General features: G+C 42.9%; 1 protein-coding gene across 2 annotated transcripts in view; it reads left to right on the top strand.

Moving 5' to 3' along the window:
* Positions 1-27,085, top strand: part of GABBR2 (gamma-aminobutyric acid type B receptor subunit 2) — a 683,104-nt gene that overhangs the window by 621,928 nt on the left and 34,091 nt on the right. For both annotated transcript variants that reach the window (XM_075212899.1, XM_075212900.1), the window contains exons 15-16: positions 2,074-2,298; positions 16,170-16,352. In XM_075212899.1, the coding sequence (XP_075069000.1) occupies positions 2,074-2,298; positions 16,170-16,352 (408 nt within the window). The remainder of the gene's footprint in view (positions 1-2,073; positions 2,299-16,169; positions 16,353-27,085) is intronic.

Genomic DNA, 27,085 nt, shown 5'->3' with positions numbered 1-27,085 from the left:
TTTACAAGGACCTCTTTGTGATTAAGGTATTACCTTTAATGACTCTTTTCCTATCAATGGTGACTTCACCGAGAAATAAAGAAATAAATAGATAAATTATTCAATTTTAATAAGTAGTGCATATTGGTTTCTATGACATGATGCATTTGCTGATCATATAATTATGAGGGCCAGTCTTAACTTCACTTTAAATGTTGTGCAATCTGAATGACTAATTGCAAGACCAACAGTACATATTTATGACCTCATACATCTCAATGGTATTGAGTAAATACTTACTTACCTACATTCAAGAAATAAAAAAATTGCAACAAAATGAATCACAACCCTGCCATTTACCAAGGTCATGCCCCAAATTGATGTCTTGTTCCATTTGTTCACTAGAAATCAGTATGGTTGGGGTTATGTAAATGTTGGAATATGTATTACTTAACTATCTTCAAACAAAGAACAAAAGTTATGTACAGCACTATGTAATTTATGTTTACATTGTAAATTAAATAATATTATTCATTTAATGATTAATGAACAGTATTATTAATTTAAATAGTAAACATAACATAATTAGCATAAGGATAACACCTTTATGCAGTTAGTCTAGGAACACACAAGAGAAATGCCCAGTATTTTATGTTACATGTCTTGTTAAAATATATACATTTTTGAGTTAAAGCTGAATTAAATAATTATTTACTAATATTTTAAAATGACATAATAAACACAGTTTGAAAGTATAATATAAATTGTAATATAAAATCACATTTTGTATATTGCACCTGAATATTTCTGGCTGTTCTCCCACGACAGTATCTGGGGATCTGCCTTGGAGCATACATTGCACAGCTATAAGGCCTCCTACCTATTGGTGTCAATATTTGTGTTGTACTAGAGTTTTTTAGCTTATGAAAATGCATTTAAATTGTCACACTAATGAAACACAACCGATTGGAACATTATGTAGTGCTTAGGTAGTGTAGAATATTATGTAGGTATTAGGTAGTGCTCTGGGGAGCGTTACATTTTTCGTTCTGCTTCATTCACTTGCATTTACCACAAGTGAATGCAATGGAGGAGCCAAGGCGACCTCCAATGACCTCCTGGCAACAAGTAAAAATCGCTATTAACAACTGCAAGATAAACATCATATATTTTTGTTTACAAAGTGACGCAGGTGAAAATAATTTACAACAACCTCTTCCACTGGCCATTCAAACAGCTTGGTCCAGGAAAGAAGTTGATGATGATGACTATTAATTTATTATTTTTTCCAGACGCATCTATACTATACTCTGAATCTTATGAATGAATCACTTTTACAATGTGTGGTAAGAGTCCAGCCATTACTGGTGCTATAAGCAAAACGTATTAATGGTTTTAGGACTTATTATGTGAGGTGAAATGGTAAAACCTGAATGATGCAAAGTGACAAAATTATGATGAACGAGGTACCCCTTGAACGCTTTTTACATATTTCATTGTACACAAGTTATAAAGACATCCGATGGCCCCACTAATGGTTAATAAATAAAGGTAAACTAACCAGTATTTTTGGAGACAAATCTAAAAGTTTAAATGAAGGGTTAGCAGGTTAGACTTTGAAGTGACATTTTTGTTTCCGATGTGGATTTTTTGTGAAAATAAAAAAGCAGTGCTATTTGTAAATGAGTCTCGATGTGTTTATCTGTTACTCAGAGTACTTATCTGTGAGATTAAGATCATGTCACCTCTGTTTATGCTCATGCAACAGAAAAAAATTGCAGTGTACAGTGAGGACAGCGCAGTATGTGTAAGATACTGTCAAACATTTTTATTTAAGTGTTCACATGCAAATAAGCGCTGGTTAAAATTTACTATGAGAGCCTGGCCTTATATCCTTTGGGATGTTATTACCCTAATAAGCAAATTAACTATAATCCAAATCAGATATGAAACAAAATGTATTAAACATGCAACATTCAGCTTCATCCAGTTTATCAGAAAAGTTATTGTACTGTTGCTATTTTGGGGAGGTACAGTATAATGATAATGATGACTTCAATACAATTTTAAAATGCTATTGTATTTTTCTACCAGTTGTTTGGTTGCTTTTTGGCATGGGAGACCCGGAACGTAAGCATTCCAGCGCTGAATGACAGCAAATATATAGGAATGAGTGTGTACAACGTGGGAATCATGTGTATTATAGGAGCCGCAGTTTCCTTTCTTACCAAAGACCAACCTAATGTCCAGTTCTGTATTGTGGCTTTAGTCATCATATTCTGCAGTACCATTACACTATGTCTAGTTTTTGTGCCAAAGGTAAGTTGTTTTCCATTCTATTTTTATATACTAAATCATTCTGCCCTGTAATCAGTTTTTTGCATGCGACGTGTCGTGACCTAGATTTAACAAGACATGCTAAAGATCAGCGGTGCTCATCATTCATCATTCATACAAATGTGTAGTAAATTCTTAAGTGCATCTGTCCAGCAATAAAACAAGGAATATATAAATAACATAGATGTATACAATTTGCTGAAGTAAGATGAAAAAAATTAAAAGTGAAAAAATGCTGAAATCCATCTTTATTATACTAATTATGTCAGTAAACTTATAGCGTTGCTAATCAATAATAATGTAGATATAATGTGACAATGAACTTGTGTTTTGGATTATATAATCTTTTGTTGTAAATTCATTCTTTCAGCCTACTATTAATATGTGGTTTATATAGTTATACAGTGGTCAGTTTTATCACCGGATCTCTTTAGTTTCATTATTTCAATTTTACAGAATTTATAGTCCTGTTAAAATTGGCGGGCAAAGAATTAGTGGGTGTAACTCCTATAGCTCTCTGTTTTGCTTCATTTGGTATGTAAAAATAGCATAATTTGGGTATTAAGAATAAGACAAGTGACCATTAATTTAATGTTACGTCTTCACCAAAGGCATTATAGGCAGTATGTTGTTCAGCATCATTGTCTTAGTAGTCAGCCAGAAATGTGGGGTGACACATAGGAATCTTCTGTTCTCATGTCACACAGATAGCTCTTCAGCGGTGAGAAGATTACATTCCTCATTCTCACAGCAGAAATTCTTCCTTTTGACAGGGAAATCACTATTGTGTCACTATTGGAGTTTCAGAACACATTGCTTTTCTGGCTGCTGTTTATTTTATGCATAGAAGTTAAGGACAAATATAGGAATGGACAGGACCAGTGTTGTTCTTTCCATGAGGAGAAGCGAGAGCCTCAGTACAATCGTTCAAGCAGCAGTGAGGATTTTTTTCACCTTGCCTCTTGGCAAAAGACCTGTTTCCTCTCCTTTCCCAATAACTGGTCACCACTCTCTGCAATAATTGATTTCAGGATGAAGTACAGTTTGATACATCAATGATCCATGCTTTCTCTGCAATCACTGGTTGATAACAGTATGAGCGGATAAGGTGCAGTAGAGAGAGTAGAAGTATCCTTTCTCTTCTCCTAGTTCACGCATGGTATCAATCACTTTGCTCTTTAGACAGTGATTCCAGGAGAAAGTACAAGTGATATTGTGTATCTCAATGCACTTCTTCCTGCTGTCAGTAACTGAACTGGCATGTTCAAATTGTGTTGAAAATATCTGGCCCAGCCACTTTGGACAGATTTTGAAATGCTTTTCTTGAAATTGTGTTCCCTAAGTGAGTCTCAAACGAGAATACCATGCCTCTAAACAACTAGACGTCTTTGGTTGTACAATAAGGTCGTAATATTTTGTATTCAGGATAAAAGTTTGCTGTGTACATGTATCAAGAGAACAAATTAGTCTTGGTGAGCAACAGTTGTTTTAATGTACACCTAGAACTATAACAATCTATTCTTCAGACTATGTTAATTTTCAGCATCCAGACCATTAACTTTAAAACAAGGTGAACGTCCAAATTATCGATCCCAAACATTCTGGATTTTACAACATCACAGAAGTAAATTACAGTCATATATAAGTTCATGATTTGTGTTTTCATCCATTTTTCTAAATTCCTTTCCTTATCTGTTATTTTCATTCTGCATCCTCTCAGAACAAGGCTGTTTGCGGATTACACATTTTGCAAGAGGATTATCATGTGATTTTGTAGTTAATAGTAGCTTCATAAACTGAGTGGACGTAATGTGCAAACGCACACATGTCCTGGCCAGCTGTTTCTACACACGAGTCTGTCTGTTCTTAGGGGGAAGTAGAAGCCTATCTACATGCTTTTCTTCAGATTGGCCTGTTTTCTTCATATGGAAGGCTGAATACTGCCCACAACACTAAAGATTAATTAGTAATGCTCCCTATTCATTAGGCATCACTAATCTAATAAAACCAAATCAATGTTCCACTAATTTACATGTTGAACTAGCACAGCTGCGAGCTTAGGATGGCACTGGCGCTTCACTACTGACAATTAATTTAAATGTCCCCACCCGTGTCCCTGAGATTGCAGGCAGTCTATTTAAAGTATGTACTACTACCACCAGTCAAAATTATATTATACATGCAGTACAGTAACATTAAAAGTGCAGACTACTCTTATTGCAGTCTTGAGGTTTTAACCCAGGCAAGCTTTGCAAATGCAGCAAAATGTTTCCACGCTAGATTTGCTGCCTTGCATAATCAGAACTGATTGCATCATTTATTTTTCCCATTTTACTATAATATCTGAGTTGACCTCTAGTTAATGTTAAAGTTTGGTTGTGATAATGATAACTAAATGAAACAAAATAAACAAAAAAAATTACTGAATGAACCCAAAGCAATTATATTTGCTGTATTATTATAAGTTAATTTTTTTCACAAATTTCAATTGTATCACATATATTAAGCATTGAAAATAATCTGAAAATGTTTATCATTACTATGATTTTGTTCCAATGAGTACATTTGCAACATTTCAAATAGATGCAGATATTACTTGGACATTTTGCTGAAAAAATGTTGGTGTTCACTACCTGTAAGTAGTGTCCTATAAATAATGCTACAAAAATAAGCATAAAGATTTGAATCTTTAAGTGTACTGGTCCATTTTGCCTCTCCTACATCCTTGAGCAGCGCAGTCATGTCTCATTTTATGATATCTCTTGCTCTAATTGCTCATTTAGCCTGGCTGAGATTACGAGGCTATAGACAACACCATGAGCAAATTAGTGATAGAGCACAGCTACACAGTTAAACATAGTAAAAAATAGTGCCATGATCTTTAAATCTGAGAAAGAAAAGGTACAATGACAACAACTGTAGATTTCAACAGTAACATATTTATAATTTATACAACAATATAACTATAGAAAATAATAATTATGACCTCCTTATACAGAAGTGAAAACAAAATATCTATCCTTAAAAACTTTTTGCGAATACATTGATCCATTTCCCAATGCAGCCAAGAAGGGTCAATTCATTTAATTGGCAGAATTCCTTTTTGTTTGGGTTCACCATTAACCTTTATAGTAACAGAGTCCAGGGGGTAAATGTATCAATGTCCGGATTCTTCAACTCCGGCGTGTTCAGCGTCTTCGGTGATTAAATTTAAAGCGGTGCTGCATTGTAAAGGGAAGTTGCCTTTTACAATGCAGCTCCGCTTTAAATTTAATCACCGAAGACGCTGAACACGCCGGAGTTGAAGAATCCGGACATTGATACATTTACCCCCAGATGGGAATTTTCTTTCAATCAAAGGGTAAATAAGTGGGTGTAAGATATTAATTTGGACACTAGTGTAGGGATTCAGTTTCAGGGTCCACTAATGTCAAGTGGCCATGATTGAGAGGGATAGGGTATCTTTCACTATGTATATGTGCTTAATTATTAATTAGGCAATGAGATAGAGGGACATGAAAGGTGGGCTTGTCTGTGCACAAGGAGAAGGAGGTATTTCAAGGTGCTTCAAGAATCTGAAACAAAGACAGCTTAAAGACTTTGCACCTATATCTGAGAGATCTTAAAAACTGTAGTTTGTTTCTAGGCAGTATAAGCACACCAGAGGCCTGGTTCACTGTGAAATTTCATTTGCGCTAAATTTGCACTCACATCTCTTGATGCATAACACTTTTCCTTTACGACAGATTTAATTTTCATTTTACATGCTTATGTGTGTATAAGGAATATTCTGGTATCCAAGGGGCCTGATTCATTAAGGAAAATAAGGCAAAAAAAGGAATAAGTTTTCTTCTGGACAAACCATGTTGCAAACCAAGGGGTGTGTGACAGACCCGGGCCTTATATTGAGAATATCGTGCCAACCCGGTCTGTCCTCAGTGGGCCAATTGAACAACCATGGCCCACTCTGTTATTAAATGCCGCCCGGTGGCCAGATCTGTTATTACTGTGGTGTCCAGAGAGGGAGGGGAGAGGCAGCTCACAGGAAGTGTGAATCAGCTGTGGACCCTGTGACATCAAAAAGTAGTGGAACGGGTTAAAAAAAGGAGGGTCAGGACCTTATCTAAAATCAGTAGGGGGTCTCTCCCTGTTTGCTAACTATTGTTCTAGCAAGTCTGCAACACAGTCTGAATGGCACCATCACAGCAAGGGGTGACCACTGATGTCATGCACTATTTCCACCCCGGTTACGAGGCCCCCTAGACCTGGTTAGAGAGAGCTGGGAAGGAACATTCCAGGCCAATGAGCAGCCTATCCTTAAATATGTAGAGAAGATGAGGGAGAGGATGAAGAGAGTAGCGCAGCTGGCGCAAGGCCATTTAAAAGGAGCCCAGGCAAGACAAAAAGAGTGGTACGATGCCCACGCTCAGGATAGGAAGCTGAACGCAGGACAGAAGGTGATGGTGCTAATCCCAATGAGACGGAATAAACTTCAAGCCACCTGGGATGGCCCATACAAAGTGGTGAGGCAGGTAGGGCCGGTTAACTATGTAGTAGCGCTGGATGATGAGGAAACCTGGCTGAAAACCTTCCACATCAATCGACTAAAAGGTTATGTGGAACGGCAAGTGGCAGCAATGGTGGTGTGTTGTCCCCCCATGGGTCCCACAGAGGTAGACCCCCTACTGGAGATGATAGGGGAGGTGAGAGAGGAAAAGGGGGTGGAGACAGTGACAGTGGGGACGCAGCTAGGAGAGGGACAGAGGCAGGAAATGAGGGAGGTACTGGAGAAGGAGCAGGCCCAATTTACCTGTAAGCCCGGTCGTACCCACCTAGCCACCCACCATGTAGACACGGGGGAGGAGAAGCCCATAAGGCAGGTAGCATACCGCATGACCCCCGCTGTACTGGCCCAAGTACGGAAGGAGATAGAGGAAATGCTGGCCTTAGGAGTAATTAAGAAGTCAAATAGTCCATGGGCTGCAGGGGTGGTATTGGTCCCGAAGAAGGATGGGACCACCCGCTTCTGCGTGGACTACCGTAAACTAAATGAGGTCACCACCACTGATGCTTATCCCATGGCCCGAATAGATGAGCTACTAGACAGGCTAGGGGCAGCCAAGTTTGTGTCAACTTTGGATCTGAGTAAGGGCTATTGGCAAATTCCCCTCACCCCCGAGGCTCAGGAGCGGTCAGCCTTTATAACCCCACTGGGATTGTTTGAATGTACGACAATGCCGTTTGGGATGAAAAATGCTCCAGCCACATTCCAACGGATGGTTGATGACCTGTTGGGGGGGTGTCAGGAATTTGCCCAGGCTTACTTAGATGACATTGCCATCTTTAGCCAGACGTGGGAGGATCACTTAGTGCAGGTGTCAGAGGTCCTGAGGAGAATCAGGCAGGCAGGGTTGACCATTCGCCCAGACAAATGCTTCATGGGCATGGCAGAAGTGCAATACTTGGGGCACCGTGTTGGTGGGGGAATCATACGACCTGAACCGGCAAAAGTAGAAGCCATTGTTCAGTGGCCCCGACCCACCAACCAAAAGCAAGTACGAGCGTTCCTCGGGATCGCAGGGTACTACAGAAAATTTGTGCCGCAGTATAGCACTGTTGCCAGGCCCCTGACTGACTTGACAAAGAAAAAATACTCTAGACGTATAGAATGGACCCCAGAGTGCGAGGGAGCCTTTGACGCTCTGAAGGCAGCATTGACCCAGTCCCCAGTGTTAGCAGCCCCAGACTTCAAGAAACGATTTCTGGTACAGACAGATGCTTCAGGGTGTGGACTCGGTGCTGTGCTCAGCCAAGTGGGGGAGGATGGGCATGAGCACCCAGTAGTTTATTTATCCCGAAAGCTGGTGGATAGAGAGGTAGCCTATGCCACCATTGAAAAAGAATGCCTGGCCATAGTGTGGGCCCTAAAGAAATTACAACCCTACATTTATGGGCAAGAGTTCACAGTAATTACAGACCACAACCCCCTTTACTGGTTACAAAGATCTGCTGGGGAAAATGGGAGGTTATTACGGTGGAGTTTAGCATTACAAGGTTATAACTTTACTATCTCGCACAAAAAGGGAAAAGACCACTCAAATGCGGACGGACTCTCCAGAAGAGAGGAGGAGAACCCTTCATTAAGGAACCCACCGTGCCAAGGAGAACATCTGGAGCCCGACCACCAGACTCCAACTGTCCCCTTGATTTAATAAGGGGGAGGTATGTGACAGACCCAGGCCTTATATTGAGAATATCGTGCCAACCCGGTCTGTCCTCAGTGGGCCAATTGAACAACCATGGCCCACTCTGTTATTAAATGCCGCCCGGTGGCCAGATCTGTTATTACTGTGGTGTCCAGAGAGGGAGGGGAGAGGCAGCTCACAGGAAGTGTGAATCAGCTGTGGACCCTGTGACATCAAAAAGTAGTGGAACGGGTTAAAAAAAGGAGGGTCAGGACCTTATCTAAAATCAGTAGGGGGTCTCTCCCTGTTTGCTAACTATTGTTCTAGCAAGTCTGCAACACAGTCTGAATGGCACCATCACAGCAAGGGGTGACCACTGATGTCATGCACTATTTCCACCCCGGTTACCACCCAAACTCTTCACACCACCAATCACAAGAGGACAGTGAGTGGGGGGGGGTGGTGAGAAGGGACCAAAAAGGAGCTGTCTGGGGGATGGGAGGGTTGTTGGAGAATCTGGAGACAGCAAGGACCTGTTAGAGAGTAACCGTATTCTCGCAGGGCCTTAAAGGAATGCTTGAGGCAGGAGCTTCTTGACAGAGATCGGACAGTGTACCTCTAGGACTGATTCTGTTACCACTCCATCGGGAGACACTCGCAGATTCTGGGGAATTGGTGAGCCTACATCCGTAGGGAGACTGATACCCAGGGTCCCACCAAGCTGGTGGAGAGTTGGCCGAGCGGCTGGGATCAGCAAGATACACAGACCCACCTTAAGGATCAGAAACCCTGGCCCACTTGGATTGTCAGCTGTGGATTTTATTACCAGGAGTTTGGGCCTGCTAGGACTCTGTGCTTGGAGGTAACCTGCTGGGGATTTTGTTGGGGAGTTTTACTTGCACTGGTGATTTTCTGACACTTGATATATTTGGCGGGGGGAACAAGTTTCTCCTTGGGGAGCACTGTTGTATTTTACTAAGTGTGTGCACTTTGTTTAATAAAAGGGATTATTATTTCTTTCCTGTCTCCTTACCTGTGTGACCTGTGAACCTAGAGGACCGGGTATCTAGAGAGCTTTGGTAATAACCCCGGTGTCCTCACAATTTTGGTGGCAAGCAGTGGGGTCACACAGTCCCAACGTTTGGGTAGAGCGCAGGGACTCGTATCCAGATACGGTCAGGCTCTGTAAGGACACAAGGCAACAGTCTGTCAGCACCAGTGTTAGTAAAAAAAAAAAAAAAAAAAAAACCCTAGCTAGGAAGTCAGCAGGAATGGCCACAGAAGCAGAGCAGATCAGCTTAAAAGCCACAGAGAGATTCTATATGAAAGCAAGGAAACAACACTTGCAGGGGTTCTGCAGAACCAAAGGGGTGGACTTTGATGACACAGACGTGCGTGAAGTTCTGGTGGCCAAACTAATGGAATGGGAAAAGGCCCACCCTGAGGAGATGGAAGAGTCAGAGGTGGAAGAGGAGGAGGCCAAAGACCAGCCACAGAGACCCCCTAGTGGGACACAACCCAGACCACCGTCCGGCACTCCAGCAGTGCTGCAAGATTGGCTGACAGCACTGGGGGAAAGGGCAACCCTGCATGAAAGGGCAGCCGTACTCCAAGCAATGTTGGGGGTAGCATATGAGGTACCCCAGATTCAGAGAGTAGAAGGTCGGGGAGAGGCCCGGTTGAGACCTCAGCTGGGATATAGTGGAGTCTCAATTTTTAAAGAGGCAGACACAGACATTGATACCCATCTCCAGGTTTTTGAAAACTTGATGGGAGTCCATGGGATTGAGGAGGAAGAGTGGTCCAAATATCTGGGACCCAGCCTGACTGGGAGAGCGCTGGAAGCTTACCAGGCTCTAAGCCCTCACGAATGTGGGGATTATGGTACAGTGAAAAAGGCACTGATGGTAAAATTCCAGTTAAATGCAGAGACCTACAGATACAAGTTCAGGACTTTGAATAAAGGAGGGTCACAGTCGCACCAGGAATTTGCCAGCCAGCTACAGAGGGCCTGCGAGAAATGGATGGAAGGGAAAGGGGCCCGCTCCGCTAAGCAAATTAAAGAGCTCATTATGCTGGAGCAGCTGACTCTAAAAATGGCCCCAGAGATCCGGGAATGGCTGGCGGACAGAAAACCTGAGACCCTGGAGGAGGCAGCAGGGCTAGCTGATGAGTATGTGGTGAGTCGACCAAGATGGAGAGCCCCTAGTATGCCTAGTCAAGCAGCTGCAGGGAGGGGGAGCCAAACAATTCCAGCAGGTCTAGTGACACCGGGAGCCCCCTTTATTAGAGAGAACTCTGCCCGGAATCCAAGAGATGAACCAGCCCGATCCAGACCCTGGGACCTGAATCCAAAGAGGTGCTTTCGGTGCAACCAGGTGGGGCACTTCCAGAGAGATTGCCCCCGTACCAGAAGTCCGATCCCAGGAGCCAGAGCTGCACCAGTGGCCGCTGTACAGTATGCCCCAGGAGATTTTGAAATCGGCATTGAGGCCGAGCCACCCTGTCCTGATGTGCCAGAGGCAAGGGACGGGGTGTATGTGGTGAACCTGATTTTGGGGAAGGGGAGGCAGAGCCCTAGGAATATGCAGGGTCATCTACAGGACGTGTGGGTGGGGGACTGCAAGGTCCAGGGGTTGAGAGACTCAGGAGCATCCCTGACCCTGGTGGAGCCTGATATAATTAAAAGATCCCAAGTTATGGAGGGACAGCAGGTCCGGATTTCCACGGTGGGGGGCCATCTTGCAGATATTCAGGTGGCCCGGGTACATTTGGATTGGGGGGCGGGATTTGGAATGGTGGAGGTGGGCATTCTGGATGGACTACCAGCAAAAGTGATTTTGGGGAATGATTTGGGCCAGGGATTGGTCACTCACTTTGTGCAAGCTGTGACCCGCAGCCAGAGCCGAGCACAAGCCACAGCAGCACAAGAAGCCGCAACGCCAAGGAGACCACCAAGATTAACCCCGGCAACCAGAACCAAGGAGCCAGAGGCAGCACCGTTGGTGAGTAACCCAGAAATATCTGATGTTGTACCAGAAATTGATTTGGGGGAGGAGGACAGAAGGGAATTTAGGAAGGCCCAACAGACTGACCCATCCCTAGCCAAACTGAGGAGTGCAGCAGACGCTGGGGGAGGGGAAGTGGCAGGCAGTAAAGTAGTGTGGGACAAAGGACTGTTATATAGGGTAGTCACCCCCACCCTAGATCAAGACCCAGGGACAGAAGTGAAGCAGTTGTTAGTACCATGGGCTTACCGGACCCATTTATTAGCGCTGGCCCATGACATTCCAGCAGCGGGGCACTTTGGGACCAGAAAAACGTTGGCCCAGTTGTTGCGGACTTTTTTCTGGCCTCAAGTCACCCAGGATGTGAAACGTTACAAAGCCTCCTGTGACACCTGTCAGAGAATAGGGAGAGCCCCTAAGAAAGTTCCACTACAATCCCTGCCTATAATTGAGGAGCCCTTTGCCCGGGTGGCTATAGATATCGTAGGTCCATTAGCCATCCCCAGTTACACCGGAAAAAGATTCATCCTCACCCTGGTGGACTTTGCCACCAGATACCCAGAGGCAGTAGCCCTGTCGTCCATAGACGCAGAGCATGTGGCCCAGGCTCTGGTGGACATTTTCAGCCGGGTAGGATATCCCAGGGAAGTGGTTACTGACCAGGGGACCCAATTCCAAGGGGACCTAGTCCAGACCCTATGGGAAAAGTGGGGCATTAAGCCCCTACGAACCACCCCGTACCATCCCCAGACCAATGGGTTATGTGAGCGTTTCAATGGAACGCTGAAACACCTCCTGAAGGCATATGTACAGTCTGAAGGGAGAGACTGGGACAGGGCCCTGCAGCAGCTCCTGTTTGCATACAGGGAAGTACCCCAGGAGTCCACCGGATACTCTCCTTTCGAACTTCTGTATGGCCGGAGGGTACGAGGCCCCCTAGACCTGGTTAGAGAGAGCTGGGAAGGAACATTCCAGGCCAATGAGCAGCCTATCCTTAAATATGTAGAGAAGATGAGGGAGAGGATGAAGAGAGTAGCGCAGCTGGCGCAAGGCCATTTAAAAGGAGCCCAGGCAAGACAAAAAGAGTGGTACGATGCCCACGCTCAGGATAGGAAGCTGAACGCAGGACAGAAGGTGATGGTGCTAATCCCAATGAGACGGAATAAACTTCAAGCCACCTGGGATGGCCCATACAAAGTGGTGAGGCAGGTAGGGCCGGTTAACTATGTAGTAGCGCTGGATGATGAGGAAACCTGGCTGAAAACCTTCCACATCAATCGACTAAAAGGTTATGTGGAACGGCAAGTGGCAGCAATGGTGGTGTGTTGTCCCCCCATGGGTCCCACAGAGGTAGACCCCCTACTGGAGATGATAGGGGAGGTGAGAGAGGAAAAGGGGGTGGAGACAGTGACAGTGGGGACGCAGCTAGGAGAGGGACAGAGGCAGGAAATGAGGGAGGTACTGGAGAAGGAGCAGGCCCAATTTACCTGTAAGCCCGGTCGTACCCACCTAGCCACCCACCATGTAGACACGGGGGAGGAGAAGCCCATAAGGCAGGTAGCATACCGCATGACCCCCGCTGTACTGGCCCAAGTACGGAAGGAGATAGAGGAAATGCTGGCCTTAGGAGTAATTAAGAAGTCAAATAGTCCATGGGCTGCAGGGGTGGTATTGGTCCCGAAGAAGGATGGGACCACCCGCTTCTGCGTGGACTACCGTAAACTAAATGAGGTCACCACCACTGATGCTTATCCCATGGCCCGAATAGATGAGCTACTAGACAGGCTAGGGGCAGCCAAGTTTGTGTCAACTTTGGATCTGAGTAAGGGCTATTGGCAAATTCCCCTCACCCCCGAGGCTCAGGAGCGGTCAGCCTTTATAACCCCACTGGGATTGTTTGAATGTACGACAATGCCGTTTGGGATGAAAAATGCTCCAGCCACATTCCAACGGATGGTTGATGACCTGTTGGGGGGGTGTCAGGAATTTGCCCAGGCTTACTTAGATGACATTGCCATCTTCAGCCAGACGTGGGAGGATCACTTAGTGCAGGTGTCAGAGGTCCTGAGGAGAATCAGGCAGGCAGGGTTGACCATTCGCCCAGACAAATGCTTCATGGGCATGGCAGAAGTGCAATACTTGGGGCACCGTGTTGGTGGGGGAATCATACGACCTGAACCGGCAAAAGTAGAAGCCATTGTTCAGTGGCCCCGACCCACCAACCAAAAGCAAGTACGAGCGTTCCTCGGGATCGCAGGGTACTACAGAAAATTTGTGCCGCAGTATAGCACTGTTGCCAGGCCCCTGACTGACTTGACAAAGAAAAAATACTCTAGACGTATAGAATGGACCCCAGAGTGCGAGGGAGCCTTTGACGCTCTGAAGGCAGCATTGACCCAGTCCCCAGTGTTAGCAGCCCCAGACTTCAAGAAACGATTTCTGGTACAGACAGATGCTTCAGGGTGTGGACTCGGTGCTGTGCTCAGCCAAGTGGGGGAGGATGGGCATGAGCACCCAGTAGTTTATTTATCCCGAAAGCTGGTGGATAGAGAGGTAGCCTATGCCACCATTGAAAAAGAATGCCTGGCCATAGTGTGGGCCCTAAAGAAATTACAACCCTACATTTATGGGCAAGAGTTCACAGTAATTACAGACCACAACCCCCTTTACTGGTTACAAAGATCTGCTGGGGAAAATGGGAGGTTATTACGGTGGAGTTTAGCATTACAAGGTTATAACTTTACTATCTCGCACAAAAAGGGAAAAGACCACTCAAATGCGGACGGACTCTCCAGAAGAGAGGAGGAGAACCCTTCATTAAGGAACCCACCGTGCCAAGGAGAACATCTGGAGCCCGACCACCAGACTCCAACTGTCCCCTTGATTTAATAAGGGGGAGGTATGTGACAGACCCAGGCCTTATATTGAGAATATCGTGCCAACCCGGTCTGTCCTCAGTGGGCCAATTGAACAACCATGGCCCACTCTGTTATTAAATGCCGCCCGGTGGCCAGATCTGTTATTACTGTGGTGTCCAGAGAGGGAGGGGAGAGGCAGCTCACAGGAAGTGTGAATCAGCTGTGGACCCTGTGACATCAAAAAGTAGTGGAACGGGTTAAAAAAAGGAGGGTCAGGACCTTATCTAAAATCAGTAGGGGGTCTCTCCCTGTTTGCTAACTATTGTTCTAGCAAGTCTGCAACACAGTCTGAATGGCACCATCACAGCAAGGGGTGACCACTGATGTCATGCACTATTTCCACCCCGGTTACCACCCAAACTCTTCACACCACCAATCACAAGAGGACAGTGAGTGGGGGGGGGTGGTGAGAAGGGACCAAAAAGGAGCTGTCTGGGGGATGGGAGGGTTGTTGGAGAATCTGGAGACAGCAAGGACCTGTTAGAGAGTAACCGTATTCTCGCAGGGCCTTAAAGGAATGCTTGAGGCAGGAGCTTCTTGACAGAGATCGGACAGTGTACCTCTAGGACTGATTCTGTTACCACTCCATCGGGAGACACTCGCAGATTCTGGGGAATTGGTGAGCCTACATCCGTAGGGAGACTGATACCCAGGGTCCCACCAAGCTGGTGGAGAGTTGGCCGAGCGGCTGGGATCAGCAAGATACACAGACCCACCTTAAGGATCAGAAACCCTGGCCCACTTGGATTGTCAGCTGTGGATTTTATTACCAGGAGTTTGGGCCTGCTAGGACTCTGTGCTTGGAGGTAACCTGCTGGGGATTTTGTTGGGGAGTTTTACTTGCACTGGTGATTTTCTGACACTTGATATATTTGGCGGGGGGAACAAGTTTCTCCTTGGGGAGCACTGTTGTATTTTACTAAGTGTGTGCACTTTGTTTAATAAAAGGGATTATTATTTCTTTCCTGTCTCCTTACCTGTGTGACCTGTGAACCTAGAGGACCGGGTATCTAGAGAGCTTTGGTAATAACCCCGGTGTCCTCACAGGGTGCTAATTAGTTTATTATTTTGCACATAAGTTAAATACTGTCTGTTTTTTCATGTAGCACACAAATACTTGATAGCTTTATCTGCACACTGAAATTTAAACTTGTTCTAGGACATGCCCTACCCCAACTATAAATATGTCCCCACATTTTATATTTACATCCCCCTCCAATGAAACATGGTTTTGCCAAAGTGCAAAGTTACGCCTTGCTTTTGCTTTCCTTTCCTTAATGGCCCAAAGTCTCTAACTGAAAAGGCAAATACACCTTTGCTAGTTTTTGCTGAATGCACAGTACCCAATCCTTCTTATTTAAAGATTGAAAGTCCCTACAGAAATTCTGTTATATACTATTACACTGCAATTGCAGACTAATCAGACTACAGATATACTGAACTGTGTATATTTTCTTTATAAGCTTTTCACAGCTACAGCAGAAAAAAGAAGAAAAATCTATTTTCTTATCCAAAAGAATAGCTTTCTTGAGTTATTAATGCACAATTGAAATGCTTATTTGTATAAATAGTTAATGTTGCTTATGTTTATTGAGCACATTATTCATGCACTGAAAATTACAACTAACCTAAATTGCTGGCATAATATAGCACCTGTCTGTTAAAGAAGTCTAGCGTTTATTGAATTATATTTCAGCATTGTTTCATTACAGTCTTGTAAATTTTTGTTCAAAATTTCATAGTTAATTACCCTAAAGACAAATCCTGATGCAGCAACTCAGACCAGGAGATTTCAGTTCACACACAATCAAAAAAAAGAGGATTCCAAGACATCAACATCGGTCACCAGTGTAAATCAAGCCAGCACTTCCCGGCTAGAAGGACTGCAATCAGAGAATCATCGTTTACGGATGAAAATCACAGAGGTACTTACAGTTTCACTATCGCAAAAAGAAATGCACATTATAGTCAATAATCTTTTTGGATTTTTGTTTTCTACTTTAAAATGTTTAAATAAACACATATTTTTGCTTAACTATGAATGAATGGATGAAACAAAAGATGACAAGACCCAAGAAAGAGAACATTGATGTCATTGTACTATATGGAACTAATTTATAAATGTCTAAAATATCTTGCTGTGTGATGAATGAGTACTGTAGGCTAACATAACATCCAGCTTTTTATAACCCACTTGGTGAGAGCATTAACATTGATGAATTTGTTCAAGAGATACTTTATAGTGCGTAAACACATTTTAACAAAGTTTGAGCTATATTATTGCTATTGTAGACAGCAACTAACTAATTAGGTATGTTATTTGCCACATGTGAATAGCGCAAATAGACCTACAGTGATTCTTGATAATGTCTGTGATGTCTAATGCTCAGTATAGATATGCAACATTTTTTGAAAAATCAAACAAAGCTTAAAAAAAAAAGAACACCACTGTTATCAGATGGTTAATACAAACCTGTCCATCTTGGGGGTTACCCTGAGCAGTAAATTCTTCATGTCACCCTCACAGTGGAATTCTTATTAGAGTAAACTTTTATCTGTTTAATTCATACTTGCCAACTCTCCCGGAAAGTCCGGGAGACTCCCGAAATTTGAGTCAGTCTCCCGGGCTCCCGGGGGAGATGGCATTTCTCCTGCATCCCGGATTTCACAGAGAATCGCGTCATTTGATGCGATTCTCGGTGAATCACACCATTTTGGAGGGCGGGAGGGGGCGGGACAAGGCCAATCGCGTCAAATTACGTTTTCACGGGGGGCGGGGCCAAAATGACGCGATTGGCCTCGTCCCGCCCCCTCCCGCCCTCCAGTCTCGCCCCCTCTCCCAGAAACATGTTTCCGGGAGTTGGCAACTATGGTTTAATTTACATGTTATTAATCTTCAGGAATCAAGGAATCCAAGGAATACATGTAAAGTTACTAAATCATGATAAATTAGTCCGTACTGTCCTCACTATAAACTTCCCATTGGCCTGAGTATAATCAGACAGACAGCATAACCACTCCTACTTTAGTAATCCAGTCTAGATGTGAAGCTCTAAAGAATTGTGTTTATTTAAGTTTATTTAAGTAGTAAAGAACATATGAATTCAAGCAGTAAAACTGTAATAAAGCAATGAAAAAATACAATCACAATATGAACAGATATACGCAATGCAAACATGAATATATGGCATAACTGCAAAATATGAAACAAAATCTTACCATCGATGCTGTGCTAAGTTGAGATATATACTGCATCTCTGACTAACATGTGAAATATAAAATGTATCACTACCCAAGAAGCATTGACAGCTAAACTACTGAGGCCTGAGTATTCATTTTAAGCTGATACTAGGCTGGCCAATATATTGAGTTTACTCAGAAATAATGCATATGTAAAACAACAATGCTGAAGGCCCATCTAGTATCAACTGACACCACCATTTAAATCCACAGAAGGTAACAATAAGATCAGTTCAGATACTGGTCCAGGAAACAACTTAGGGCTAGATTTACTAAGCTGCGTGTTTGAAAAAGTGAGGATGTTGCCTATAGCAACCAATCAGATTCTAGCTTTCATTTATTTAGTACCTTCTACAAAATGACAGCTAGAATCTGATTGGTTGCTATAGGCAACATCCCCACTTTTTCAAACCCGCAGCTTAGTAAATCTAGCCCTTAGTCTCTCTGTGCTTGTAGATCTTGACCTCGTCCTTTCCATCTTTGCTTGGGAATGTTTCAGTGACAAGACTTAAGGTCCACTGATTGTGCTGTGATTGACAATCCCTGACAAGCACAATGTCACCAGTTTTTAAGTTAGGTTTGGCATCTTGCTATTTGTTTTTTGGTTGCAAGGTAGAGATGTACTGTCTCTTCCACCTGTCCCAGAAGGTGTTTGCAAGGCTTTGTACTTGCTTCCATTGACATTTGAATAAATCTTTGGTATTGAACTCTCCAGGAGGAGCATGGATAGACCCAGTTTTCTGGGTAAGAAGAGTGGCAGGAGCAAGCAAAAATGGATTTTCTGAGTTATTAGATACTGAAGTCAGAGGTCTAGCTTTCACAATAGCTGAGACTTCGTCCATGAAGGTTGCTAGACTCTCGTGAGAGAGTCTTTAAGTTTCTACTTGTAGGAAGATGGAATCAAGTATACTTCAAATTATGCAGATCATTCATTCCCAGGTCCCTTCCATATAAAAGGAATGAGGTGGGTTGAGGGCCCATTCACATCCCTGTTAACTAAAATTCCTCTGCACACCCAGTGCCGAAGCCCGCGCAAATTTTTATTTCTGTGGCTTCTCCATCAAAGTTAGTGCCTCTGTCAGAGCAGATGTGCTTAACAGTACCATGGATGGCAATGAAATGTCTAAGAGCATTAATCAAGCATTAAGTGTCCATTGATTCTATGACTTCAATATGACCAACTCTGATGGCCATACAGGTCAATACAACCGCCTAGCGCTTACTTTTGCCCCTCTTGTATGTCGGGTGATAACAGTCCAGGGAGCAAATACATCAAGACCATTCTTAGAAAAGGGAGGATCTATACAAAGTCTGTCTGCTGGTAGATTGGGCATCTTCTGAGTATTAGAAGTAACACGAAGTCCTCGACAAGTGATACATTTGAAGATTGTGTTACTTACACATCTTTTTGCATCTAATAATCCAGAACCCAACTGATGATAGGGTCCCTTTGATAAATAATCAGCCCTGATGTTTCACTTCATTGTGATAGTGTTGCACAACTAAAGAAGTCACGTGTTTATTTATAGGATTGATTAAAGGATTTTTTTCTTTGGGTTCCAAGTTTGATTCTTCAATATGACCCTCTAGTCTCAGTAAATTATTCTCAGAGGACTGGGTATAGCTTTTTAATGGACATGGTCTCTAGGAATAGGGTTTCCATTCGTAATGTAGTCAATCTCTCTAGCATAGGTTTGATGCTGTATGACACTGATGATGAGGTTCCTGGATTGTTGTGTTTCTGCTACTATGTAAGTATTTTGACAGTGATGCCAACCCTTTTCTCAATTCGCACTTACAGGTGTGGCATTTTTAAATGACTGAGCTTTGTGGTTTAGGCAGGTAATGGCTCTAACAAGTGATTCCATGTTGAGATCTTTGGAAACTGAGAGGCTCCAATTGACATTCTGAAATTGTGGTATAGAGTGTAGTCACTTGTGTATGCATTTTGACATCTGAGTCTGCATCTACTAGCTCAAATGTGTTGCTTTCTGGAATGTTCCACACTGCTTTGTAGAAGAATTCAAGTCCTGTGAGCCATGAAGTGTCTTAAGAAAACTGTCTGTGACAGCTCTTGTAGCATAGTCTGCAGCATTGTGAACAGTAGATACAAAGTGCTACTGTTTCGGATTGGTGGATTTCCTGATGCGTAGCACATGATTTTTGATGTAGAATTGTCTGGTCTCATTATAAATATAACCTAACACCACTTTAATGTCTTTGTGGAATTCTGTTTCTGCAAGCTCAATAGGCAACTCAGATGAAATGAGTTCAGCTAATTCAACAACTAGTACTGTAGCACAGTTCCAGTCTGGGTATGGTGTGCTCTGGATGTGGTGTTAACTTTGCTTTGTTCATAACAAATCCAATATGACATTGTCCTTTTATGTCCATAGTTTAAAGATATGCAACAGCAGCTATTGCCTTAACTAAAGCTATGAAGAATACCCATAGTCTCTGGTTCTGTACCTTTGTAGAAGGCACTAATGCATATATACACGTAATGTAAAGGTTAGTTAAGGCAGATAGAGAATTCTTTCCCTCTTCCCACTGATCCTTTACCTGTCTAGGTAGGGGGCATCCCAGTCAGATGACTCACAGGTTAGGTCTCGTCTGTTGGTAAAGATTTTAAACAGTCATCCATGTAGAATTCTTTTTCCATAAATTGTCTAACATCTGCACCATACTCTAGCGCACCCTCTTGAGCTGAACGTCTAAGTCCATAGATGGCAACTGCAGGAGAAGGCCTGTTACCAAAGATGTGTACCCTCATGCGGTATTCTGCAATGTTTTAAGAAGGGTCATTGTCTCTGAACCAAAGGAATCTTAAGAAATTCCCATCTTTTTCCTTCAAGAGAAAGCAATGAAACATTTGTTGAATATCAGCAGTGAAGGCGATAGCGTCCTTCGTAAAGTGGATGAGTACTCCGAGAAGTTTGTTGTTAAGATATAGTCCTGTCAACAGAAAATCATTTAAGGAAATACCTCCAAACTTGGCATTGGAATCAAACACGACTCTGATCTGACCTGGTTTCTTTGGGTGATATACTCCAAACATAGGTAGGTACCAGCATTCCTCTGTATCTTTGAGAATGGGAGCTATCTCAGCATGACCATTCTCAAATATATTGCCCATGAAAGAGAAGAAGTGATCTCTCATCTCTAGTTTTTTATGAAAGTTACGATAATAGGAAGAGAAGTGTTTAAGTACTTGTTCTCTGTTAGGTAGGCGAGAACTGTGGGTTCTAGACGGTAGAGGTGCAACCCAGCTTCATCTTTAACTAGTCCATTCTCCATTATTTCTAAGAATAGTTTGTCCTTGATGGACATTGCCACCTGATCATTATTTGCTTTTGGAAGACTGTGTACCCTAGATGACCTTGGTAGTTGTCAAAGACGTGATTGTCACTAGAGGGGTCTATGACAGGATGGTGTGGCAGTTTCTTTATGAGAAAATGATTGTGACACAGCTGGAAAAGAGAAGGAAGGGAAATCATCAATTCTTTTGAACTGTGCACTTTCTATTGCTTCTGTTGAGCTATAACATTCATCAAGTCTGTCCCAGATCATTTTAAGGCCATATTCTGGGTAGTTTATATTGATCACTCTAATCTTTTTAGCATTTTCAACAGACTAATTTTAAATCCATTTATCTCCTCACTTTATTAAAGGACTAAGCCTCTGAGTGCAATTTGGAAGGAGGATAACCAAGTTTTGATGCTCTCAGGGCGATCATTTAACTTTGTAAGTCCTTTGTTACTAGCTCTCGTGGTGCAAGAAATTTAGCCAAGTCTAGTGTGTCCTGGTTGGCTCTTGGATATGCTGCTGATGTGTAAACATGGTGAGTAAATGGTTTGTATCATACCACATTTATGTGTAGGAGGCGTTGCCTTTGTTGTCGTTTTCAGACTCAAATTCTCTGGTGTGGGGGAGGAATGTCACTCACCTTGTGTGGGGTTCTCTTGCTTGTAAATTTGCAGTTTGCAATGCACAACATGTTTGATTTGTTTCACTGATAAAGTCTGGTTGCATACCTTGCACTTCTGGAAGGTTGCTACCCATTTTGGAGACTTCATGGACATATTCTGATGTGTGTTGAAGTGGATCTTGGGATCCAAGCTCTGAGTCAAGTACATTGATGGTTTCTTTTCGTATCATATCACTTCAATGTGATGTGCATTCTCCAAGAACTCTGCTTCAGCAATGGCAGCTGTGGCTTCCTTTTCTGCAGCGAGCTTTTGCATAATTTCCTCCTGATGTGATTTCTCTACTTTCTGTTAATGAGATTAATCATTACCATGGGGTGTGTTGCACCCTCCTCTCCCCTACGGAGGTCAGCTCTGCTCTAATTTTGAGCAGAGCTGCATTATCTGTAAGTATTATGTATAGCGCCACTAAAGAGCGTACCTTTTATAAAGGTTTGGGGAACATGATAGGTGTTAAAACTTTGTGTTTTATTTTCAACTTTGTTGGTATTTAGGTTAGATGTGGAACACAGCCAGCTTCACTTAGTTTAAAATAACACTTGATCAGTTTATATATACTCAGCAAGCCTGAATATTTCAACAATGTTACCATGGGAAGAGTTTATTTTATTTATTTATAGCTCCACATTTCAAGGCACTGAACAGAGAGTGGGGCAATATGCAGATATAGACATGGTTCTTTCAGACAGCTTGGGACTTTGCTTAAAAAGCCAATTCATATAAAATTCAGGTAATCCGAAACACAAAGACATATTGTATTGTTCTTCACAAACAGGACATTTGTGTTTCCCATAGTACAAATTTGGGGCCACCGTGTGCATAAAGCAAACAATTTCATACCTTCTCTGTCCTACTGAAGCACCCTTTACTGATCAGTCCATAACTGTTGTTATAGTAACCAGTATTTTAATCAATCACAGGTTTTCATTTGATTAGTATGACAGCAGCCACGCTCCCGATCCCCAGAGCTTTAAGAACCCAGAAGATGTGAGGCAATGTCTTCTGTTATTAACTGTTTTAGGCTAAAAATATGTTAATGCTGATTTGTTATCTATTGTTTTAACCTCTGATGGCCAGAGTGTTTTATTGATGCCTAATTTATGATAGGTATCTGGCCTCATGTAGCCTAATAGTACACATAGTTGTTCTTTCCCCACTCATTAGTTGACCAATTAGCACAGATGCAGATCAGCCTCAATGTATCTTAGCATTCAGTCTAGGGAGAAACATGTTTGGGGGTTGACGTATTTGGAATTTCCTACACTAAGTGGGTTTCTCTCACAAAGTGTTTGGAAATGTACAGTAAAACAAAACATTTGGACAAAAATTTGACAACCTCTGAATACTTCCATGAATAAGCTACATCTGCTGCAGCCTATCTCTGCACTACTTCTCTAACTACACAGAACACTGGAAATAGGTATTTCTTTAAACTCCCTTAACTTTGCGGCTTTTTACTCTTAAATCACAATGTTTAACACATTTCTTTTACTATTCTCCTTTAAAGTCATTATCTTAGGGACTGTATCATGCTTCACCCTTCCTGCAACACAAGCATTTGTCCACATTACTCCACTTTCCTCAAGTTAACACTCATGAACTTTTGTCCTATTTATTTTCTTTAACTAGAACAGCCTCCTCCTCTCTTTCTGCTTCTATTAGCTGGTGATATATCTTCTAATCCAGGTACCCCACAACTCCTACACTAAAAATATATCAGAACACTACCAAAATCCAGCAAACTTCAAATGTATCACTTGTCTCTTCCAAAGTTCTTTAAATTTGCCCTTTGGAAAGCACGTTCTGTTTGTAACAAACTTACCTCCATAAATGACCTCTTCCTCTAAAACAACCTCAACCTTCTGGCAATAACCGAAACATGGCTTACATAATCAGTCACTGCCTCACCTGCAGCCCTTTCACAAGATGGCCTCCATTTCACCCACACTCCCAGACCTGGAGGCAGACAAGGTGGTAGGCTTGGACTAATCCACTACCCACAGTGCACATTCACAGTTCTACAAAATGTCCCATCATTTATATTCACATCTTTTGAAGTACATGCTATTCAGATTTTTAATCCATTCTCTATGTGTGTTGCTGTGATCTATTGCCCCCCTGGAGCGCACCAACAATTTCTTGAGGATTTCTTTGCATAGTTCCCTCACTTCTTGTCTTCTGACATCCCCACCATCATCATGGGTGATTTCAACATCCCATTTGCTAATCCATGTTCCAATGCTGTTTCCAAACTGTTCTCTCTAACCTCTAACCTCTTCACTTGACCTCTCCCAGTGGGTTGAATCCTCTACTCATTGGGATGGCCAATGCCTTCATCTTGTTTTCTCTAAACTGTACTCAGTTTCTGATTTCCTTAGCACACCTTTCTCCTTCTCAGATCATCACCTTATCAGATACACGCTCTCTCCCAGTACTTTAACCTCTCTGCTGTCAAACTCCACCAAGCCTCCTCATACCTGCAGAAATCTTAACTCTATTAATCTTCAAAAGTTTATCTCCTCTGTTCAAAACCTTCTCTCACCAATTTCTGCATACGCCTCCACTGATATGGCAGTACCTCATTTTCACCATACCCTAGCAACAGCTCTTGATCAATTGCCTTCAGTGAAAATTCATACTTCATGTTGACTTCGATGTCAATCATGGCACACTAAAATAACACAAAATCTTCAAAAACTTTCCTGTAAAGCAGAACTTCACTGACATAAACCTCATACCTCTAATGATTTCTTCACACGTATTGCTATCTACCGCTCCTACCAAAATGCTCTAGACAATGCAAAACAAACATGCTACTAATCTCTTATCTATGCTCAGGCTTCAAACCTCAAATGCCTGTTTAATACATTTAAATCTCTTCTCAGCGCTCCCACCCCAAACCCTCCAACTACTATGTGCCCAGGATCTTGCTTCCTACTTCAAGGACAAGATTAATAAAATTAAACTAGAAATGGTTCCATCTTCCTCGACAAGCAATCAGCTCAATTACTTCCCAGCACCTTGTGACACCCTCTCTTCATTTGATCTCACAAATGAAGATGAAGTATCTACTCTGATCTTATATTCCTCTACTTCCTCCTGTCCTCTTGTTCCTATAACCTCACATATTTGTAGATTCCTGTCTCCTGTGCTCATTCCATCTCTAACTAAAATCTGTAATCTCTCTCTACTGGTATCTTCTCATCATTATACAAGCATGCAGTGATCCTATTCTAAAAAACATTTTTTGACCTAAACACTCTCTTAAATTACTGTCCCATCTTTCAGCTCCCATACCTCTCTAAGCTTCTAGAGAAACTTGCCTACACTCACCTCACATGTTTCCTTTCTGCAAACAGCCTATTGGATCCTTTACAGTCAGGCTTTCTCTCTCAACACTCCACAGAGCCTGCGTTGACTAAGAGTGTCAATGATTTGATCACTGCCAGCGCCGGTGCTAGGGTCATTGGCGCCCTAGGCACACTGTGAAAATCGGCGCCCCCCCTGCCCGCCCACAGGCACACTTTAAATATCGGCGCCCCCCGCCGCAGGTACCCTGTCAATCAAAATCGGCGCTTCCCTCCCCTCCCCACGTCTTTCCTTATCTTACCTGCATTAAACTGCTCCTCTCTGCTCTGTCTTCTCCCCTCCACTCACAGACACTGTCGGGCCGTGATGATGATGTCACGCCCGACAGTCAGTGAGCAGAGGGGAGGAGACAGAGCAGAGAGGAGCAGCTTAATGCAGGTAAGATTCATAGCCCCTTCCCCCCTCCCCTACCCGTGGATTTCTCGGACGCTGTGCGGCGGCCGCCGCACAGTTTTTAATGACAATAGCCAATGTTTTTTAATTTTGAGGCGCCTTGCAGAGCCCGGCGCCCTAGGCAATTGCCTAACCTTGCCTAATGTGAGCGCCGGGCCTGATCACTGCTAACACTAAAGGCCATGACTCACTTATAATACTCCTGGATCTCTCTGCTGCATTTGACACTGTTGGCCACTTTCTTCTCATACAAATGCTACATTCCCTAGGTCTTCAATACCCTGTCCTATCCTAGTTCTCAACCTACCTTTCTATTTGCTCTTTCATTGTTAATTTGTCTGCTCTGCTTTCTTTATCAGGAGGAGTCCCAGAATGCTCAGTATTAGGGCCTCTGCAGTTTCTATCTATACCACTTCTCTTGGAAAACTAATACGTTCCTTTGAGTTTCAGTATTATCTTTATGCGGATGATACCCAAATTTATCTATCCTCTCCCGATCTCTCGCCATTTACTGGCTGTCTTTCTGCCATTTCACCTTGGATGACCTTTCGCAAAACCAAACTCAATCTTAAAAACAGTAATATTCCCACCCACCAACAGAAGCTACCTACCTGACATTTCTAATTCTATTGACAACATGACCTAAAATTCCCAGCCTGCAAGCTTGCTGCCTAGGTGTGATCCTAGAATCACAACTATCCTTTGTTCTCCACATCGACTCTATGGGACATATTCAATTGCTGGCGTTACTCGGAAAAGTAATGCGGCGTGCGTTTTATTACCGTCATTACGGTTATATTGTGCATAATTACCGTTATTACGGTACCTTTAACGCTGGATTTTAGCTCACAGCTCAGGGAACTGCAAGCGGAAATCCGGCTTAGTATTACCGTAATAACGGTAATACTTTTAACGCCTCTGGAAAATCCAACAATTGAATATGCCCCTATATCTAAATCATGTTACATACATCTAAAAAACATTTCCAGAATACGCACATATCTTACACAAGACACTGCAAAAATGTAATTCATGCACATGTCATCTCCCGCCTCGACTATTGCAGTTCTTCCCCTTACTAGTCTTCCCCTAAATAGACTCAAACCTCTAGGATCTATTTTGCACACAGCGGCCAGACTGATTTTCCTTGAAAATCATTCTTCCTCTGCTGAGCCACTCTGTCAGTCTCTACATTGGTTGCCTGATATTTACAGAATCCAAGATAAAATTCTTCTACTAACCTACAAGGCCATCAACAAAATTGCACCGACATACATCTCCCCACTTGTCTCAAAATATCTTCCAACTCAACATCTCTGTTCTGCACAAGATCTGCGTCTCTCATCCACACTCATTACATCCTCCCATTCCAGGTTACAGGACTTTTTTTTGGGTTGCACCCACTCTGTGGAAATCCCTCCCTCGCACAGTAAGACTTTCCTCCGGTCTGCAAACCTTCAAGTGTTCTCTGAAAACCCACCTCTTCAGGCAATCTTATAATATCAACCAGCATCTTAACCTCACTATGTTACCCTATTACCACCCTTTACACAATTCACACAAGACAACAACCCTCTGACCTCAGACCAACATTGCTGTGTGACTGGATCACATAACATACAATCACTTTTTACCTTTGCAAACTGGCTGGACCAATATACAATAGGTAG

The sequence above is a fragment of the Mixophyes fleayi genome, chromosome 5 (assembly GCF_038048845.1).
Source record: "Mixophyes fleayi isolate aMixFle1 chromosome 5, aMixFle1.hap1, whole genome shotgun sequence".
Classification (NCBI taxonomy): domain Eukaryota; kingdom Metazoa; phylum Chordata; class Amphibia; order Anura; family Limnodynastidae; genus Mixophyes; species Mixophyes fleayi.
This window is presented reverse-complemented; position numbering and strand designations above follow the sequence as displayed.